This window comes from Aquarana catesbeiana, linkage group LG04 (genome assembly GCF_042186555.1).
Source record: "Aquarana catesbeiana isolate 2022-GZ linkage group LG04, ASM4218655v1, whole genome shotgun sequence".
Taxonomy (NCBI): domain Eukaryota; kingdom Metazoa; phylum Chordata; class Amphibia; order Anura; family Ranidae; genus Aquarana; species Aquarana catesbeiana.
The window spans coordinates 147,856,191-147,878,682 of NC_133327.1; the positions used below are offsets into that span (position 1 = coordinate 147,856,191).

The 22,492-nt window shown below is 41.0% G+C and overlaps 1 protein-coding gene across 3 annotated transcripts in view; it reads left to right on the plus strand.

The window, feature by feature from the left end:
• The first annotated feature begins 2,839 nt into the window (after window positions 1–2,839).
• LOC141139579 (G-protein coupled receptor 55-like) overlaps window positions 2,840–22,492 on the plus strand; it is a 43,961-nt gene continuing 24,308 nt past the window's right edge. Inside the window, exons 1-2 of one of the 3 annotated variants that reach the window (XM_073625854.1) lie at window positions 2,934–3,201; window positions 6,372–15,139. In XM_073625854.1, coding sequence (XP_073481955.1) covers window positions 6,376–7,308 — 933 coding nt within the window. In that variant the 5' untranslated portion in view covers window positions 2,934–3,201; window positions 6,372–6,375 and the 3' untranslated portion in view covers window positions 7,309–15,139. Of the gene's footprint in view, window positions 3,202–6,371; window positions 15,140–22,492 lie in introns of those variants that run through there. The other 2 variants (XR_012243773.1, XR_012243772.1) reach the window with 2 other exon arrangements.

Below are 22,492 nucleotides of genomic sequence, written 5' to 3' on the forward strand. Positions count from 1 at the left end.
TGGTGGTCAGTGGGAAGAATGTTCTTTACATTGGTGGTCAGTGGGAAGAATGTTGCTTACATTGGTGATCAGTGGGAAGAATGTTGCTTACATTGGTGATCAGTGGGAAGAGTGTTCCTTACATTGGTGGTCAGTGGGAAGAATGTTCCTTACATTGGTGGTCAGTAGGAAGAATGCTCCTTACATTTGTGGTCAGTGAGAAGAATGCCCCTTACATTGGTGATCAGTGAAAATTATATAAAGTAAATAAAAATAATTGAAAAAAAATGTAAAGCACCCCCATGACCCCTGCACACGCTCTATATGAAAAGCTTTATGTAGGACGAGCACATGTATGTAAACATGTGTCTATAGACGCAAATGCTGGACACGGGAGCGCACCCGCAAGGTAACCCCCCCGGGAGAGCACTTCTCCTAGGGGGATATCTAACGCGGGGAGGAGTCGCAAGAGCCACCGGGGGACCCCAGAAGTCGAGAATCGGGGCTACTCTGTGCAAAACGAGCTGCACAGTGGAGGTAAGTATGACATGTTTGTTATTTTAAAAAAAAAAACGAGCCTTTACAATCACTTTAATTTTGGAAATGTACCGTTGTTGCACTTTCTTTAATGTAAGTTTATTCTTCTTTATATTCTATAATAAACATTTATTTTGAACATAGTGCAGAGAAATTCTGTGACGAACGCATGTAGTGTGGGCAGTGCAAAATGTAGGTGGGGTTTTGTGTGGGTGTGCCTTGAGTGCGGGTGGAAACACATGAGCGGGGACAGGGGGCCCCAGAATCTCCTATTGCCCAGGGACCCCATGAGTTGTCAGTCCACCCCTGGATGGGACTTGTAGTTTTGCAACAGCTGGAGGTCCGCTAATTGCATATCCCTGATATATACCATAGTTTGTAGACACTATAACTTTTGCGCAAGCCAAAAAATATACGCTTATTGGAATTTCTTTTACCAAATACATGTAGCTGGATACATTTTGGCCGAAATGGATGACAAAAAATGAGTTTATTGGATATTTTTTATAACAAAAAGTAGAAAATGTCATTTTTTTTTTTCAAAATGTTCCGCCTTTTTTCGTTTATATCTCAAAAAAAAAAATCCCCGTGGTGATCAAATACCACCAAAAGAAAGCTCTATTTGTGGGAAAAAAAAGGACATAAATTTTGTTTGGGTACAGAATTACATGACCGCACAATTGCTAGTTAAAATAGCGCAGTGCCAAATTGCAAAAAAATCTCTGGTCAGGAAGGGGGTGAAACCTTTCAGAGCTGAAGTGGTTTAAAAAAAAAAAGTGTGTGAACAAATTTACATCCACAATTTCTCACTAGATCATAAGTGGGAAATCAATAAATAATGGGACTTTAAAAAGTGCCTGAATAGGAATATAGGAAAAAAAAGAGATCTTTGTTACAATAGTTAAAAGCATTAAAAATATGCATTCTTTAATATGTTTTATCACTTCGTTGTTGTATATTCATATTGAGGCACATTTAAAGTCCCATTATATATTAATCTTCCACTTACAGTCTAGTGAGAGATTGTGGATGTAAATTCTGTAAATTGGATGCTGTAATGGGAATTTGGGGGATAGGTTCATCCACATTTATTACATATCATGCAGGGCTTTTTTTTTTTTTTTTTTTGCGGGAACATGGGGGAATGCAGTTCCAGCACATCCGGCACTAAATATATGTAATGGCAAGGTGTGCTGAAGAGTCCATGGCTGCTGGGGGATCTATTGTTCCTGAAGAAGATCTATTTTTGCATGGCAGTCTATTGTTGCTGGGGAGGTCTATTATTGTTGCTGATGGGGATCTATTGTTGCTGGGGGGTGGTCTATGTTGCCAGGCGGTCGATTGTTGCTGGAAAAAATCTACTGATGAGGGAAGGGTCTGTTGTTGCTGGCTGCTGGGGGATCTATTGTTGCTGGGGGGCATCTACTTTTGTGTGGCAGTCTATTGTTGCTGGAGAGGTCTTTTGATGCTGGGGAGGGATCTATTATTGCTGGTTGGGCCTATGTTGCCGGGAGGTCCATTGTTGCTGCAAGAGATCTCCTGTTGAGGGAGTGGTCTATTGTTGCTGGCTGCTGGAGAGTCTATTGATGCTGGTCTGGCAGCTGGGAAATTTGTTGTTGCTACCAGGATCTATTGTTACTGGGGCCCATTGTTGCTGGGGAAATCTATTGTTGCTGGGAAGGGTCTATTGCTGCTGCATGCAGGGGATCTAATTTAATGCTTTTCTTGTTGTTATTAACAAATTCCATACAAATGACTTAGCACCACAAAATGATACTTGGTTCTGTATGCTCTAAATGATGCAATACCGGGAGGTGGGTGGGGGGTGGAAACAAGGGGTGGTGCTTGGAGGTGGGTAGGGGTGGAGACAAGAAGTGACTCAGAAGGGGAAGTTCCTGCACCTATTCTCTGGGAAAAAAAGCCCTGAATACATGCATGTGTGAACTAAATGGTAGACCCATGTCCAATGATCTTTTCTTAGGAGCCTACAATACCTATCATGTTGCCCACAGATGCCTCTCATTATATACTGTATTCCTGATCATTTGAAGATTGCGTACAAAGCACCATAGCCTACTGTATATGATCCATCCATCAGAATTCATCTGTCAGGTCACTGCAGTCAGTTAAATAGAGGACTTCTAGGTATCTGCACTAGCACACTGCTCCTTTTGTTTGAGAATAAACCCTTACATTTACTATAAATTACTTATGGCATCATTCATAAAACAAAGTGTTAATTTGACCATTTTGGGGTCTATCTAGAAGCTAGCTTATAACTGCATATACAGAATGTACTTTTTTGTATATCTCCTCTCTTTTCTATTTCTCCCCTCTTCTCTTTTTTTTTTTTTTTTTTTTTTTACAACCTCAGTTTTGAGAAACTTCTGCTTTCCCTGTATAGACCTACAAATCCTTGCAGGTCTACAAAATCATTGCACGAACACTGAGGTACAGGCCAAGTCACACATATTGAATATTAAACATATGCAATAGTTAGCTGGCATGCACCACAGTTTCGTACATACAGGGGAAGTGGTTACAAATGGTGAAATATGGCATTGAAGTTAAGGTACATTATTGCATTCACTTCTAACATTTCAGCTGCTTTACACTGCTTTCCCTTAGAGCCTGTATATGTAAGTAAAAAAAGCTTTTGACTGGAGACTTCTAAAGACAATTAATGTAAGTATATTGTTTTCAAAAATTCTAAACAGCTCTCAAGAATATATATTTTTTAATTATGATGGACTTTATTGCTGGCCTAAAATTATATACAATCAGTGATTGTTTTTCAGACTTATTTTATAGACTGTTTACACACCTGAGTTGCCTACTATTATACAGAATAGCCAGTGCTTATTTTGTAGATACTTTGTTTTAGGTTCTGATTAGTTTATCAGTACAAGAGCTGGAAGACAGTTAATGCAGAGAGTATGTTAGATGCCCTCCCACAGTTTTATTATTGGCTTAATTTCCATTGTGCTGTTTAGTGTATATTGAAAAAAATTGCAGTTTGTCAAGTCAGAGGATAATTGTGTTACCCCACTGAATATATAGTGGTTGGTAGATTTACTGTTTTTTTTCTTATGTGCCCGTATTGTTGGCTGGTTATAGCTGTTGATTTTCTAAACATAACTCATCACTAGGCATGAGTGAAACTCGCTGTTTTTGCTGAATGAAGCAAAAATTTTTTTTTTTTTAAGGGCACGATGGGCTTTAAATGTCTTCTGATGGTTACTTTAAACTCGCTACTTTATACTATCCAGGACCTGCTCTTGTTTAAACGTACCCACCCCACATTAGTTGGGAACATGACATTAAATATGGAGAAACATTAATGTTCTTAAGAAAAACAGCGACACTGCTGAAAAATAATTACAATTGTATTAAATGTTCAATATGCTGAAATCAAAGACACGTATCGCAACCCTTACCCGCATAAACATTTGAAACCAGTAAATTAATATTACAATATATAATCAGTAATTATAAATTGCAACAATAATCATTTTTGCATATTTATAGAGAGTAATTTTTATAATATGTAGTTTTATGGGAGAGGGTTGTGTTATACGTCTTTTATTTCAGCATACTGAACTTGCATCTATTTTCCAGCAATCGTGGTTATTTTTCATGAAAACGCATTCTGATTGTATCTAAACATAAATACGTGGTATCAGGAGAGATCTGAACGCTTTATCATAGTTATTGGGTAAGGGGAGGGAGGGGGTGCAAGGGACGGTACAGAAAATGTATTTGTATTTTTTCATAATTTGTGTAATTAGATTTTTCTTTTACAGAAGCAAACAGGAAAAAAGAAAATTTACCCTAAGAGTACACAAATATTACTTATATAATGTAGCTTTTTTAGTTCTGTGAAAAAAAAGACAAAAAAAAAAATATTACTAAGAAAAGAAAAACACAAATTAAATGAAACACTTTGCAAAGCAACATGAAAAGGTTTCCTTAAAATAATTGTAAAGGATTTTTCTTTTAAATAACAAACATGTCATATTTATGTGCTTTGTGCAATGGTTTTGCACAGAGCAGTCCCGTTCCTCCTCTTCTCGAGTCCCCCTGCCGGCACTCTGAGCCCCTCCCACTTGCCAAGTGCCCCCATAGCAAGCCACTCTCGAGCTGGCTCTCTGTGTCCCTAGGACATAGAGAACACAGTTCAGCCCCACCTTACTGGTTGTGATTGATAGCAGCGGGAGCCAATAGCTCCTTCTGCTGCATATCAGCCAATCAGTAGGGAGAGACCCGGGAGAGCCTTGGCTCTCTTGCACATTGCTGGATCGGGCTTAGGTAACCTTTGAGGGGGGATGCGGTTTGAAAAAAGGTGCATGCACCTTTTTTTGGGGAAAATGCTGGCACAGCAGCCCATTCATTTGAATGGGCTACCGTGCCCACACAAACACTGCCCGCAAAAACGCATAGGTGGGAACCTAGCATCAAGAATAATCTTTTTCAATAAAATTTGCCTTAGTAGTCTGCATGGCAAAATGTGAAAATAATTCAGGTTTAATTTCACAATCAGTAGTTCACAGGAGAAATCAATTTCTTCTACATCACTTTGCTTGTACCTACTCAATACATAGCCTCTTTAAATGTGTGATTGTATAATATTTACTAGCTGTCCAAACATGCAATGTCATGAAAGCCATAGTCTACTCATACTGCACGTGAATGACAGCTTTACGGGTAAATCAAGTTTTAACACATGTGGAAATGCTAAATGAGTAAACCTGATATGGCAACTTTCACATACAAATAAAGCTTTAGGAACAGCCTTAAAGAGAGTGGACTTTAGCCATTTTCAGCTATTGAGTGGAATTCAAATCTATATTTTTTCATTCAGCCAACAGAAAAAAAAATAATTTCCCCCTTCACACATTTAAGGTGGATACAGGATTCCTCCCCACGGAGACATTATATTCCAAAAGTAGCATTCACTCACCATTAGAATACACCGATCAGCCCTGCAGCTGATTGGCTGTATGCGCTGATTAAAGCAAAATTTTTTCAACAAGCCAGGTCATGAGAAGTCAGTCTATGGAATGGCCATAGATACTGTAGATCAAACTGTGGCTGATTGCTGCTGAACTAGCCAAATTTCGATCCATGTATGACCAGCTTGATGCTAACTAGTCTTACAAATGAGCGGTGGCTGCAGGGGAGAGGAGGGAGTGCCAACAATGGCTGGGTCATGGGAGCCTATGGGTGATGTCCCAGCTTTGGTCATTTCCAACTTTTGCCATGCAATTCATAACACAGGGGAGTCAAAGCTACAGGTTCATGTGACCGGACCAAACTGAAATAAAAAAAAGGTAAGTATAAAGATCTTTTTTAAACAGGGTAGGCAGGATAGGTAGGAGGGGAGGGAACATTTTAAGATTAGTTAGTGTTAGGCTTGAATTCCACTTTGAAGAGCTTAATAATCCCAAGATCTTTCTTAGAAAACATTTTATGAAACTTTACATAGGTTCTGAATTTCTGCATATGTAGCTCCTAAAACATAATCCAATCATCATCTAAATCATAAGTTCAATATACAGCCGAATGTAGCATATCAAAGTGTTCCAGAAATGAAGGACCAATCTAGAAAGACATTTTAGACAAACACTGAAAAAACTCATAGGAAAACTGGAAAGTAAAAGGTCTCACAATTGGTGTATTTGGTTGAGTCTACTTTGAATTGAAGTTTTAGATTTGCCCCTGGAATTATCATAGTAAATGTAATTTAATCTTGGATGTACTTTAGACCTTTCCAGGAAAAAACTTAATAAAAGAATAACTGGGGTTGTGTGGTGAGAAAAGTAAAACAAAAATGTTAAATTATCTTGTGTTAACAGAATAATGAACGTGAGCAAAGACAGCTGCCCATATTTGAATACTTCTTCAATACTGGACCCTATTCAAATGGTGATCTATATTCCCACATTTATCCTGGGCTTCACACTGAACTCATTCGCTCTGTGGATCTTCTGTTCCATGAAAAAATACACAGAAGCTTCGATATACTTGATGAATCTGGCAATCCTGGATCTCTTTCTTGTTCTGTCTTTACCTATAAAAATACACTTCTCCCAAGATAATATCAAGGTGAACAGTCATCTGTGTGGCTTCCTACAATCCCTCTACTTTACGAATATGTATGGCAGCATCTACACAATTACGTTCATCAGCTTGGACAGATACATAGCCATTATGCATCCTTTCTGGATCAGGGTTCTACGCTCACCCAAAAAAACCATAATAATATGTGTCATTATATGGGTCTTTGTGTGGAGTGTGTCCTTATTCACATTTTTTAACAAAGAAAAATCGGAAAATGTTAAATGTTTTCATAACATGTCTGACGACATTTGGAGTCCTAACATAATAATACCTCTGGAAATGTTTGGATTTGTGATCCCTATGACCATCATGTTGTATTGTTCTATTCAGATCATCAGGACACTACTGATCCCCATTTCTTCCTCAGTAGAGTCTGAAGAATCCAAGGCTGTTATTGTACGCATAATCATCTGCAATCTGGTGGTGTTTGTCATTTGCTTCAGTTTTACTCATATTGGCATCTTCTTGCAGTTTCTGGCTCGAAGACAGATCATTTCTGACTGCACAGTGAGAAAACACATCAGCATATTTCTGCAGGTGACACTCTGTATATCTAATATTAACTGCTGCCTTGATGCCCTTTGCTACTATTTTGCAGTAAAAGAATTCCGTGCCAAACTTAAATATAAGCCAAGTGTGACACAGGTGGAAAATGTTAACACTTATGTCTAGACAAAAGTATAAGGACAAATTCATGGTTGAGGGATGGGGGTCCTCCCCCACACCCATCTAGAGTGGTGAAACCATTATTAATACTACGATACCATCATTGCACCTACAAGAACAATTTCTCCAAGGCCATATTTATGAAATAATGATAGAACTGGAACATGGGAATGGCAATGATATTTCATACAGGCTTCTTTTGTTTTGTCAAGCCAATTGTGACACAGGTGGAAAAATGTTAACACTTATGTCTAGACCAAAGTATAACTACAAATTCACTATTTTGCAGTAAAACAATTCCGTGACTTAAGTGTAAGCCAATGAGACACAGGTGGAAATATGTTAACACTTCTGTCTAGACCAAAGTACAACTACAAATTCATTGTTGAGGGATGGGGTGCTCTCCTACCGCCATCTAGTATGGCAATAACATTGTTTGCAATACAATACTATAATTGCACTTACACAAGCCATTTCTCCAAGGCCATACTTATGAAATTAGTAGATGGTGAATTAGTAAGTGGTAGAACTTAGAACATGGAAATTACAATAATATTTTTTAAACGGCATCTTTTATTTTGTGGAGCCAATTGTGATACAGATGAAAAAGTTAACACTTTTGTCTAGACCAAAGTATAACTACAAATTTACTATTGAAGGATGGGGGTGTTCCCCCACCACCATCTAGAATGGTGATAACATTTTTTATTCAATATTATCATTGCACCCACAAGAGCAAGGCTATTTCTTCAAGAACATGGGAATGACAATGATATTTCATATAGGCTTGTTTTGTTTTATCAAACAGTACAATAAAAAACAGAATGCACTACATAGAGTGAGCCTTCAATCAAAACCTTGTTTTGGTTTTCCAAAGCTCTAGCAGTATATTAACCTAATGAGGCAATTTAGACATAGAAAATCTGTGTGAATATGAAGATAATGCATATACATCACTGTTATTATAAAGGATTGCAAAGGTTGCTGTTAATACTGACCCTGTACCCCCTGTGACATTTCCAGTCAAAAAGAGCTGACATCAGATGTATAGTGGGAGACCTAAAAATCATTATTGCTAGTCACAAATCCCCTTTTGCAGGCTGTGCAGTAAAGAGAACCTGTTTGACTTTCTTAGTAGTGTTGCTGCACCTATATCTTTCCCAAGCTGCAGTCAGGCAGCCTATAGAGGTGAAAGTAGATGAATGCAATTGGTTTTAAAATCAGTCACATGATCAGGAGTCTGTCCCACTGGCTCCAGATCAGAAGTCATAACTGAGACCTGTGAGTGACAGCTCAGTCAGTGTGTTGGAGCATGCAGTGAGCACACGCTCAGCACACAATCATACCTCCATGGACGCATATGTGTTGCGGCTGGGTGTTAGAGCCCACCTGTCTTGTGTCGCATATATGCCGGCAAGAGTTTAAACAGTTTTTACTTTTCATTCAAGTTTGTTACATAAACACTAAAATACTCTCATATAAAGAAAGAGGTTTGTTTTATTTTAATTTGCATAATACAGACAAGAATGTTAAGGTAAAATAGAAAAAACTAATCACAGCACCATTACCTGATCTGATTAAGACAATTTAATGAGATGAAGCCTATGCAGCTACATAATTAGCTAGTGGAAACTAGCATTGGTACAGTGAAAAGAAGAAAAACACAGCGCAGGAAAACTCCCACTAGAGAGAAACACAAAAAAACCTTAAACTATTAAATCAATAATTAAAATATCTTAATTAATTAGAATAATTTGTATCTATATAATTGTCCAACCAAAGATTATGTTAGCAGTCTCTGAAAGCCATAGATTAGTTGCAATCCGAATGAGAAAAGCACTGTTATTGCAACTAGCCAGTCCTATCGAAAGAGTCCATGTGCACTCAGACTAGGGCTGCAACTAACGATTATTTTCATAATCGATTAGTTGGCAGATTGTTTCGATTAATCGGTTAAGAACCTTAAAAAAAAGTGTGGTGTATAATTTAGTTAATATGTAAAGTTTAAAAAAAGGACATTTATTCCTAAATATCTCTATACGCAGGGGTAAATATAAAATAATGAAATATATGGTTAGGGAGTAAAATCTTTAATCCACTCTGAGAATAACAGACAGAAGAGATATACTCTATATACTATTAGAGGTTGAATCTTGTAAATATCATCAGACTCAGATCAAATTTTTTTATTTAAAGAAAAAAAAAGTTCTAGACTGTTTTGCAGATTTTCAAACAGAACTGTAATATTATATGCTTTTCTGCGGCTTCTCCATTGAAGTATATTGAACCAAAAAAGCACCGTTTTGCATTGAAAAAGGTCCTTGACCCTTTCCAAATACACAGCATCTGAAAAAAGCATAGATGTGAATGTTAAATGAACTGTAGGGCATTTCTGCAAAATGCACCAAAAAAACACATGGGTGGAAACCAGGCCTAAGACATTTAGTAACATAATGGAGTTAAAAAAAAAAAAATTAGCCCTTTGTTTTTTTACTGTGCAACAGTGAATGTAATGTTTATAGTAGAGATTATTTGCTCTTTTTGTACTTTAAAGGGCTAATTTTAGCTTTTTTAACCCCATTATGTTACTGGCCGATTAATCGATTATGAAAATAGTAATCGGTTAATTCCGTAATCGATTAATCGATTAGTTGTTTCAGCCCTAACTCAGACCACAGAACATGTCAACGTTTACCTAACCCACAGGCAAAGAAACAGATTGTCAGAGCTCAAAAACAAAACCAGAGTTCCAAGAGTAAAATTCAGAGGATCATGTAGATAAAAATTCACAGAATCATGTTGATAAAAAGTAACTTTATTGAAACCATTTCTTAGGAACTAGCAAATTAATCAGAAGAATGATCCAATTATATAATATAGTTACTCTTGCATGTGTGCAGAGAGATCCCCGGCCAGATGGCTTGATGGACCTCCTGGCCAGGAAGAGAGAGCTGCTAAATGCATCAGGGGACACCAGGGGAGTACAAGTGTGTGGATAACTGTCAGAAGCCGCTGGGTTAGCATGAAAAGCTGCCCAGTCCCGCTCATCCACGAAAACTCAGCTGAGGGATGGACAGAGGGATCATCAGAAGAAATCTGCAGACAGCTGTGACAGGACACCAAACCAGCCACCAGCAGACACCTTACCTTGTAGGGAAGCTCAGCTGATGGATTGATCAGCTGGGTCAGCCAGAGGAAAGCCACAAAGTGCAGCCGCCACAAGATATAGGGCCGCCACCAACTTAAACACACAGAGAAAACCTATCCCAGCTCAAATCTGCACCACAGAAGGTAGTCAGTCTCCAGGCAACAACGTGTTTGGGAGCCCCACCCCTTTTTCAAATAACATGATTGTGGAGACTGGGAAGGAATCTCAATTTAGATCAAGGGCAGGTTTGCCTGAAGAGCCCACTCCTCCTTAAAGGAGTCCAGTGCATCCCCTCACCAAATAACCAACAGTACAAACAAATAGCAACTGACCCAACCTATAACTGGCCCTTACAGCAGGATGCACATGGAAGGGCAGCGCATGTCAAACAAAAACAAAGAAAAAATCCTAGATCAACTTACCAACCAGCCTGCAAAAAACCAATTGGTCCTATTTAACAGTTCATATTAAAAACAGGGTTTAGTTTGCACACATTTGCAAATACATGCATAAACTGCAGAGGCCTTGACAAGACACCCAAGTATTATCTGCAGTCCTAACTCTATACATTTTTTGAGCCTAGTAGGAGCACATATATAGTAATGGATAGATTGAGGGCAGGTTAGCCTGGAGTGAGCCCACTCCTCCTTAAAAGGCACAGGGGCACACTGGACACCCAGCAATCTATGGGACCCCTCCACACTGAATAATTGCTACAAGATCCAAAAATAATATAATATAAGTGCAAGAATACTTAGGAAATGAAAATACAGATGCGGAATTATTATATTATTAGTTATGATCACATTAAAATTCACTTAATAAAAATAGAAATAATAAATAGCAAAAAATAGAAAAAGAGGCAGCAGAAACAAGAAAGGAAGAGGACGAAGAGTAACACTACAGAATAGTATGCATTATTAGTCTTTCATTTATAAATCCAATATGTCTCCTGGCTGCATAACTTTATGAACCCTTCATTATCTGAGAAGTTTGCCAAGATGGTTTCTATGGCGAAAACCTTCTAATCTTTTATGTTCTTATTGTGTTTCTGAGCAAAATGTCGCAGGACGCTGTGCTACAAAGACCCATCTGTGAGTAGCCTATGATTTTCAAAAACCTTACGTTTAGGGGGGTCATCTAATGGATGTTTGTTAACAGGGGTGGACTGACAACTCATGAGGCCCCCGGGCAATAAGAGATCATGGGGCCCACTGTGTTCCCACTCACACTCAAGCCACACCTACACAAAGCCTCACCTCCATATTGCCAAGACAAGACATTTTGGAGGCTCTTTATGTAGTAATGTTCAGTTACAAGACACATAGCAGTCTCTGTATGTAGAAATATTTGGTGACAGGACATTTTGGGGGCTGTGTGCAGTAATGACATAGTAGGAGTTACTGTGTTATATAAAGTCTCCTCTAAGATTTTTTTTGTCAGAAGATCCTGTGAGGGAGGACACACACCTCACAGAGAGGACATTGTGAGTAAGACACACCTTGTTATATAAGCTCTGTCACCTCAGAGGAGCCTTCATCCCTTATACCAGCTCAGAGGTGCCTCCATTCCCCATACCACCTCACAGTAGCCCCTATCTCCTCACAGACAGTTTGTCACTTATATCTCCTCATGGACAGCCTCTCAGGTGCAGCCTCCATCCATTAATTTATCTCTGAGAGAGCCTCCATCAACTTGTACACAGCCGCCTTCTCTCCCCTGACAGAACTTTTTCCGGAGGAGGGTCGCCGCTCTCCCATCGTCCTAGACTGCTGCAGCTGCTGCCTGCTACTCACAGCCTGACCTCCACTGCCAGCCATTTCCGAGCCCTGAGGGATCGGCTGGTGGTGCTGGAGGGCCCGAACAAAATGAACCAGATGATGAGGCAGGACTCCCTGGAGCCAGTCCTCAACTAGGGACTGCAACAGGAACATCAACTATGTTCACTGACAAAACATGGAACATTTACTGACAGAGCTAATTTTTTACCGACAACCTGAAAGTTGATAGAACTATTAGAAATGAAGACAACTGGTATTTAACCACTTCAGCCCCGGAAGCATGTACCCCCTTACTGACCAAAGCACTTTTTGCGATTCGGCACTGCGTCGCTTTAACTGACATTTGCGCGGTCGTGCGACATGGCTCCCAAACAAAATTTACATCCTTTTTTTCCCACAAATAGAGCTTTCTTTTGGTGGTATTTGATCACCTCTGCGGTTTTTATTTTTTGCGCTATAAACAAAAAAATAGAGCCAATTTTGATAAAAACGCATTATCTTTTACTTTTTGCTATAATAAATATTCCCAAAAAATATATTTAAAAGATTTTTTCTTCCTCAGTTTAGGCCGATACGTATTCTTCTACATATTTTTGGTAAAAAAAATTGCAATAAGCGTTTGATTAGTTTGCGCAAAAGTTATAGCGTCTACAAAATAGGGGATAGTTTTATGGCATTTTTATTGATAATTTTTTTTTTTACTAGTAATGGCGGCAATCAGCGATTTTTATCATGACTGCAACATTATGGGGGACACATCGAACACTTTTGACGTGATTTTGGGACCATTCACATTTATACAGCGATCAGTGCAATTAAAAATGCATTGATTACTGTGTAAATGTGACTGGCAGTGAAGGGGTTAACCACTAGGTGATGCTGTAGGGGTTAAGTGTGTCCTAGGGAGTGATTCTAATTGTGGGGGGGGGGAAACTGTGTGTGACTGTGAGACTGTGTGTCACAGGGAGCTGTGATCAGTGACAGTGTCATTAGGCAGAACGGGGAGATGCTTGTTTACATTAACATCTCCCCGTTCTTCCTCACCATGAGACGATCGCAGGTATCCCCACGGACATCGAGTCCATGGGACCCACGATCACGGAGCTCCCACCTCTTAAAGGGCAACATACAGTTACGGTAATCTGCTTGTAAGTGCCCTTCTGCCCCAGTATATCTGCGTGAGGCGGTCGGGAAGCGGTTAAACAGTATAAACATTAGGGTTGCACCGATACTAGTATCAGTATCGGTGCCGATACCGAGTATTTACACAAGTATTGGTACTCGTGCAAATGCACCAATACCTGAAACTGATACTTTCAGGCTCGGTTCTTTGAGATGTTCACTGGGTCTCCCCTGTTGACAGCTAAAGTGTTAAAGAAGTCCGGTAATTGGAGCTGTCAAGAAAAAAAAAAAAAAGCAACCGGCAATGTTTATTAACAACATTGCTCAGCCGCTGAAACTCTAAAATTAAAAGAAATATTGGGGGTCATTTACTATAGCGCTATGGCGCTAATTCGCGTAAATTGCCGCAAATTAGCGCTAATTCGCGGCAATTTAGCGCGAATTAATTCGCGCTAAAGCGGTATTCACTATAGCGCTGGTGAGAAAATTCTCCCAAAATCGAATTTACTATAGCTCCCTGAATCTAAATAGTGCCCAAACCCTTACTCTGCTAAAACCTAGAGAATTGCACATGGAAATAATGTTTAGAACATGATATAATTGTCTAAATGGTACTGAAATATGCGGTATATTATTTAAAGATTATCTGCTTTTAAACGGTGAAAAAGTGATTTCTACACTGAAATATCTTTAAGAGTCTGAAAAGTGAAAAATTCCCCGTTTTGGACAACTAGGTGCCAACACAACTGAGCATGCTCAGACCTGAAAATAACTCTCATTTTATCTCCAGTGTCTTTTTTACCTGGAGCTATAGTAAATACCAAAATGAGAGCTAATTAGAGAACATTTTTTGGAAGTTAAAATCTGCTCTAATTTAGTCCAAATGAAGTTTCAGTCACTGATTCTAATGGAACAATTCCAACTTTCACAAAAAAAACCTTTTAATGTTGAGATGAAATGTATCTTTCTGTGAAATAAATTTTCCTTTGCAACATTGTTGCTTCTACTTAAAATATTTTGATTTTAAGAATGCTATAATGTGGAATGTTTTGATGTTTTGATAAAATATATTTTTCTCTGTCACTTTCACTTGTTACGCTCCATCTCACAACAATCTTTAACCTAAACTCACACAGGAGTCTTTACAATCCACAAACAATACCATTGCTGATGAAAATTTAAAATGAATCACAATTTTTGTGCTTTTTATTATTTCCAAATATTCATAATTTGAGCCCAAAAAATGTGATATGTGTACCAACATCAGAAATCAATATGTAATTCCCAAAAATTTGAGGGTAATATTCTACTCTCACCCACAAAAAAACACCAAATATCACAGAATAAATCAAGAAGAATAACTCTTGAGTAATGTAATTCCATCACTTGTATGTCCAAAGAAATGCAGTATTTATGTGTTTTTATGTGTATTTATGTGTAGTTATGTGTAGGAGGGTCTCACATGTGGCAGCTCTGTGGCTTAGAGGTTTGAACTTCTGCTTAGTATCTCCGAGGGTCTGGGTTCAAATCTCAACCATGTTACTTCATGTAAAGAAGTTGTCTTATCTCCCAGGTCCTATAATTATGTCTAAATGTAGTACTTATGTGTAGGAGGGTTCCACCACCATTGTAAGTCTTTTCCAGATACACTATTTAGCCAAAAGTATTGGGACACCTGCCTTTACACACACATGAACTTTAATGGCAGCCCAGTCTTAGTCCGTAGGGTTAAAATTTGATTTGGTCCACCCTTTGCAGCTAGAACAGCTTCTGGAAAGGCTGTCCACAAGGTTTAGTGTGCCTATGGGAATGTTTGATCATTCTTCCAGAAGTGCATTTGTGAGGCCAGGCACTGATGTTGGATGAGAAGGCCTGGCTTGCAGTCTCTACTCTAATTCAGCCAAAGGGTGTTCTATCGGGTTGAGGCCAGGACTCTGTGCAGGCCAGTCAAGTTTCCCCACCCCAAACTTGCTCATCCATGTCTTTATGGACCTTGCTTTGTGCACTGGTGTGCAAACATGTTGGAACAGGAAGGGGCTTTCCCCAAACTGTTCACACAAAGTTGGGAGCATGAAATTGTCCAAAATGTCTTGGTATGCTGATGCCTTAAGAGTTCACTTAACTGGAACTAAGAGGCCAAGCCCCACCCCTGAAAAACAACCCCACATCATAATTACCCCTCCACCAAATCATTTGGACCAGTGCACAAAGCAAGGTCCATAAAGACATGGATGAGTGATTTTGGGGTGGAGGAACTTGACTGGCCTGCACAGAGTCCTGACCTCAACACAACAGAACACCTTGGGGATGAATTAGAGAGGAGACTGTAGGTCAGGCCTTCTCGTCCAACATCAGTACCTGACCTCACAAATGCACTTGGAAGAATGGTCAAACATTCCCATAGACACACTCCTAAACCTTGTGGACAAGAAGAGTTGAAGCTGTTATAGCTGCAAAGGGTGGGCCAAATGCGTTTTGAATCCAATACTAATACTGGGATGCCATTAGAGCCCTTGCACACTGGGGCGGGGGGCGGCGTCAGCGGTAAAACGCCGCTATTATTAGCGGCGTTTTACCGTCGGTATGCGGCCGCTAGTGGGGCAGTTTTACCCCCCGCTAGCGGCCGAGAAAGGGTTAAATATCACCGCAAAGCGCCTCTGCAGAGGCGCTTTGCCGGCGGTATAGCCGCGCCGTCCCATTGATTTCAATGGGCAGGAGCGGTAAAGGAGCGGTATACACACCGCTCCTTCACCGCTCCGAAGATGCTGCTAGCAGGACTTTTTTTACCGTCCTGCCAGCGCATCGCTCCAGTGTGCAAGCCCTCGGGGCTTGCACACTGGGATAACAGCAGCGGCACTTTCGGGGCGGTTTGCAGGCGCTATTATTAGCGCAATAGCGCCTGCAAACCGCCCCAGTGTGCAAGGGCTCTAACAGTTCATGTGCGTTTAAAGGCAGGCATCCCAATACTTAGGCCAATATATTGTATATTGCTTGTGACACTGAGCATGGCTATGGACTTAGGGCTGGTTCACACCACAGAGATGCAGAGAACATGTGTGGGGATGCCTGGTGGGTAAGTGGGTAGCAATTCTGTCTAGCAGCACCTGGGATGTTGGTTCAATTCCCCAACATGCTAATGCTTGTGTTGAAGTTTATATGTTATCCCTGTGTGGGTTTCTCACCACAATCCAAAGACATGCTGGCATCTTATTTGTCTCCTGTCGAAATAGGTTCTAATGTAAGAACGTTAATTTTGGACTTTATATTGGAAGCTCATTGCAGCCAGGGACTGATGTTAATGTTTATTAGCACTAATCATGCCCAGGGACTTCGACAATTCAAATTTTAGGGTTTACACTGCACGGGTACATATGCTTAGAAAACTGTTGCTTTGTTTATGTGGATGCAAATGGACTTTGATCTTTGTCCTGTAGTTGGAGATTTGATGCACATAGCCAAGGGCTAACAGAGTTGCGAACACTATTATGTGTTCCTGCCCATCAGGTGCAATCACTTTAGACATACATGAAGAGACAGATTGAAGGATACTGGTGGGCGTGTACTTCTATTGGGTGTGTCAGTGTGCTAACAATACAACCTCTCTTATATAAAGGCCTGCAGTAGGGAGTTCGTTTGGCCTGAGAAGGTCAGGTTTTTTGCTGTGATTTGTAGGGGGAGAAGGAATGCTATTGGGAGATTTGATCAAATTCTTGTGCATTTTTTCAATCAAAAGTGGGTTTATGTGGCCATGCTGTCAATGTTGTGTGTGTATTGTTCCTGTTTGATCATGCAAACATCGTTTGGAAGCATCTGCTGACCTACTCTTTTGGATCTCGTTTAATCTTGTACACCGAAATGCAGCTTCCAGCAGAACATGGTCACCAATGTATGTATGTGTGGATTGTGGGCTGGTGGTGGGTGTTTTGAATAAGTCTTTTGTAATATTATGTGGGAATGCTTTGTAAGAATGACTGTTAAGTATGTTTCTATATCTTGCAGATAACAATGTGATGTGTTGCCCATTATACACAGAAATTAAAGCTGTGTCCACTCTAAGGTTTTGTCTAATTTTAGATTGTAAGCTCCTATGAGCAGGGCCCTTAAAATCCCATTGCTAAATGTAGCACCATATATCCTGTCCAAATTTTTTTGAAGCTAGTAAATGTAATTTTTTTGTTTTTCTGCTGGTAAAATAAAAGTACATTATTGAGCCTTGTTGTGTTTTGGTTTTTTTTTCTTCTACCTTTTAGTTTGTGGGTGGTGGTTTTGGGAAAGTGCAATATCTCTTATATTTTATTTCAATATGTATTTGTGCACCAAAAAACTAATCTCTTTGCCCTGGTTCACATTGATGCTACTTTGAAATCGCACTACTTCACTTGAAGTAGCACGATTTCAAAGTAGCAAGGTCAGCGTGATTTTAGGTGCTACTTGATAGACATCCGTGTGGCTTCATACACAAATGTCTATTGAAGTCGCACCAGAAATCGGCAAAAGTAGTGCAGGAACTACTTTAGCAAATTGGTGCGGTGCCACAAAAAAAATGTTGCATCGATTGGAACAGTGCCATTGCTGCCAATAGTCATGCGATTTGATCTCTCAAATTGCATGACAAATTGCTCCAATGTAAACCTAGGCTTCTGCACACCTGCAAGTAAATGATAATATATAACGGCTGTGGAGAATTGCAGGTAATGAATTCAGCTGGTGGATAGGCAGTGTTTGTGTCAGCTTTAGTTCACATTGGTGCGATTTGACATGTCAAAGCGGTGACAATTGCACTGTTTTAATTGGTGTGACTTTGGGGTGCAATTTGTATTGATATCAGTGCAGAAACCTGCACAGATGTCTCTGAAATTGCCCCTGCAGTCAGGACTGACATGCGGGAATGAAAGTGTGATTTCAGCTGAACGATTTCCTCCTGCTGCTAACCCAGGGACACCATTTCTTATCGAACGCCTTTAAATATCATAAGTAGAAATACAAATTTGCATATCTGAAAATAAACAAAAATAATAAAATTCTAATAGTGGTTGTGATCAAATATTTGCAGCAGCGATTAAAAGAGTGTAGTTTCACCTTCTGACCCAGAAATAAGTCATTGTAATCACCTAGAAGTCCCTGTGCTGGTCAAGATCTCCATCTAGGTGGACATGGCGAGGTCCCTCTTTAGCAAAGAGGAGGTGCGGCTCATTTTCCGGATAAGGGTATGATATGTACTTGTGCTTAATCAATGTGGGGGTGGATTTGGTAGTTAGATTTGGTGTGGGTGGGGTTCATTGATTTGTTTGGCATCCCCACACATTTGCTTCTGGCCCATGTGCACACATCACTTCCTGCATTTGTTCTGCTGATGTAAATGCAAGTATAAATGAGAGCTCCTTTATATTAAAATATATATGACTTGTTTCACAGTTGGGACTTCCGAGTTGCTTGACAAGTTGTACCCCCATGATTCTTAATGAGAACTAGGGATGGGCCGAACATCCCCCCTGTTCGGTTCGCAGCAGAACATGCGAACAGACAAATAAATTTGTGCGAATACCATTAAAACCGCTTCCCGCCCGCCGTACGCCAAATGATGTCCTCGGCTTTGAGCGGGGATATCTGAGTGATGCCTGTAGCTACAGACATCATCCAGATATCGTCTTTTAGAGCCTGTGAATCTGCACACCATAAGAATGATCATAGTGGCTGTTCCACTGCTTGATCATTCTAACAGGAGGTGAGAGGGGACGTCCCCCCCCCCCTCCCGCCACGCTCCGGTGCTTGTACCGACTTACCGCTATGATTGGTGAGTCGGTCACAGGATCCACCAGCCCCGGATGTTTAGACTTCCCTGTGGCATTCCCCGTGACGTCAGAGGGGGGCGGGGTCACCCGCCCTGCGTCAGAGGGGGCGGGGTCACCCGCCCTCTGTTATTTAAGAACTGTCAGAAGAGGAGAAGCGTCACACAGCGGGAGCCTCCCATTCAATCGTGGATGCGGAGCGGCCCGAGGAAAGAAGATGAAGTGAAGACGGCGCAGCTGAGGAAGATGCCGGACGAGAAGACCGGATGAAGAACCAGAAGAACAAGAAGAACCAGAAGAACAAGAAGAACCAGTAGAACAAGAACCAGAAGAAGAAGAAGATGGAGGAAGAAACCGAAGGAAGATAGATGAAAGAAGATAGAAAATAGAAGAAAGAAGAAGCATTTAAATAAAAGAATTGTCAAAAACTGTCTCTTGTCATTTTTAACATTTTTGACATTTTTTTGTGAAATGGTAGGGGTACTTTTGTATTCCCTTACCATTTCACACAGGGGGGAGGGCCGGGATCTGGGGGTCCCCTTGTTAAAGGGGGCTTCCAGATTCCGATAAGCCCCCTGCCCGCAGACCCCCACAACCACCGGGCCAGGGTTGTGGGGATGAGGCCCTTGTCCTCATCAACATGGGGACAAGGTGCTTTGGGGGCTACCCCCAAAGCACCCTCCCAGTGTTGAGGGCATGTGGCCTGGTACGGTTCAGGAGGGGGGGGCGCTCTCTCGTCCCCCCCTCTTTTCCTGCGGCCTGCCAGGTTGCGTGCTCGGATAAGGGTCTGGTATGGATTTTTGGGGGTACCCCACGCCATTTTTTTTTTTTAATTTTGGCGCGGGGTTCCCCTTAAAATCCATACCAGACCTGTAGGGTCTGGTATAGATTTTGAGGGGGACCCCATGCCAATTTTTTTTTTTCATTTTGGCCGGGGTTCCCCTTAATATCCATACCAGACCTGAAGGGCCTGGTATGGAATTTAGGGGAACCCCCACGTCATTTTTTTTTAAATTTTGGTTCGGGGTTCCCCTTTGGGGAATTCCCATGCAGTTTTTATCAATGAACTTTTATGTGTATTGTCGAGCCGGCAATTCAGTATAGCCGCGAGTAGTTTTAAATAACTTTTTTTCCTTTAAAATGTAATTTTGCTGTCAGACTGTTCTAAACTCGGGAAACATGCGCCCCTTTACAGGCATACTATAGACACCCCCCAGGTACGAAATTTAAAGGAATATTACACTTTTATTGTTTCACTCAAAGCATTATTAAAATCGCTGCTCCCGAAAAAACGGCCGTTTTTAAAAAAAAATTTGGCATTGATCCATGTCCCCGGGGGCAGAACCCGGGTCCCCAAACACTTTTTATGGCAAAGAACTTGCATATAAGCCTTCAGTGAGAACTTTGGATTTTGCAGGTTCGAGCCCCACTGACTTACACTATTCCAGCATATGTGATCTGACAGGCATTATCGCCGCAATAGCGCTGCTTTCCATTTGCATTAGGGCTGACTTTCTGAGAGTTGAAGTCTTCCTGGCCTTTTTTGAGAGTTATTTTTTGGTACTGCAGGAGAATTTTTTGGCGCTATAGTAAATGACCCCCACTGTTTCTTTTTGTATCTTTCTGTTTCTTCATCTGCAGATCAAAGGGATGAACAAATGTTCCTCTGTTTAACCCCTTATTAACCCTTAACTTACTCTAATCAGCCTTAAATAACTCCCTATTCTCCTCCATTTAATTATTATTTTCCTGCTTTTTTTTTGCGTTCATGTCTATTTTATAAATGATAAACAAAAAAAAAACTTTTTTTGTTTGCTTTGTTGAATATGGTGAATATTTTTACATATATATACATATATATATATATATATTAACATATATTTACACATTTTACATTGAAAAAGCGCAAAATTAAAAAAAAAAAAATCTATTTAATTTGTAAAGAACTTTTCAATGCTTTGTACCATTGCTGACAGCTGAAGTGAAAACAAAACAGTTGCGGTAGGTATCGGTAATTGGTATCGGCGAGTACTAAAAAAAAAAGTATCGGTACTCATACTCGTAAAAAAAAAATGGTATCGGTGCATCCCTAATAAACACAATATGTAAGCACTGACATCACCAACAACAAGTAATTTACTGATTTACAATTAAGAAGTCAACACAGCATGACAAATTTTTAGTCCCCCTGGGATCAGCTAAAAAAAATTCTGCTATACATACCGCAGAGCACAATGGGCATGACCAGATTTAGTCTAAGGCCCCTTTCCCCCCCCCGTTTGACGGACTCCGCTTGCTCCGCTGAGCAGGCGGATGACAGGTCCGTGTCTGCTCACTGTGCAGAGCAGAGACGGAACCTGTCCTGCTCTCCTCTATGAGGAGATCTGGTGAAAATGGACCACTTGTCCATTTTTATCCAATCATATCCCATCCACCAGACAGATGGAAAAAAAGGACCACCATCCATCTCGATTTGGCAGACAGGATCGGATAGCAGCGGATGTCAGCGGACATGTCACCACTGACATCCACAGCCCGTGTGAAAGGGGCAAATAATAATTGTTGCTTGATCATCTACCTCTAAATGAACAGAGCAGCTGCTTGGGTGTGTACACATTGCTGTGATGGTCAATTGATGAGACTTTGGGGGCCTCAACTGCAGCCCCTGACACACCAAAAAGATGTCCATATTATTCAGTGCTAGACATACTGCAGGAGATGGTCAGAGACTGCCGACCTACTGCAGGAGACGGTCAGAGACTGCCAACCTATCAGAGGAGATGGTCAGAGACTGCCGACCTACCACAGGAGACGGTCAGAGACTGCCGACCTACCACAGGAGACGGTCAGAGACTGCCGACCTACCACAGGAGACGGTCAGAGACTGCCGACCTACCACAGGAGACGGTCAGAGACTGCCGACCTACCACAGGAGACGGCCAGAGACTGCCGACCTACCACAGGAGACGGCCAGAGACTGCCGACCTGCCACAGGAGACGGCCAGAGCTGTCGACCTGCCACAGGAGACGGTCAGAGACTGCCGACCTACCACACGAGACGGTCAGAGACTGCCGACCTACCACAGGAGATGGCCAGAGACTGCCGACCTACCACAGGAGACGGCCAGAGACTGCAGACCTACCACACGAGACGGCCAGAGACTGTCGACCTGCCACAGGAGACGGTCAGAGACTGCCGACCTACCACACGAGACGGTCAGAGACTGCCAACCTACCACAGGAGACGGTCAGAGACTGCCGACCTACCACAGGAGACGGTCAGAGACTGCCGACCTACCACAGGAGACGGCCAGAGACTGCCGACCTACCACAGGAGACGGCCAGAGACT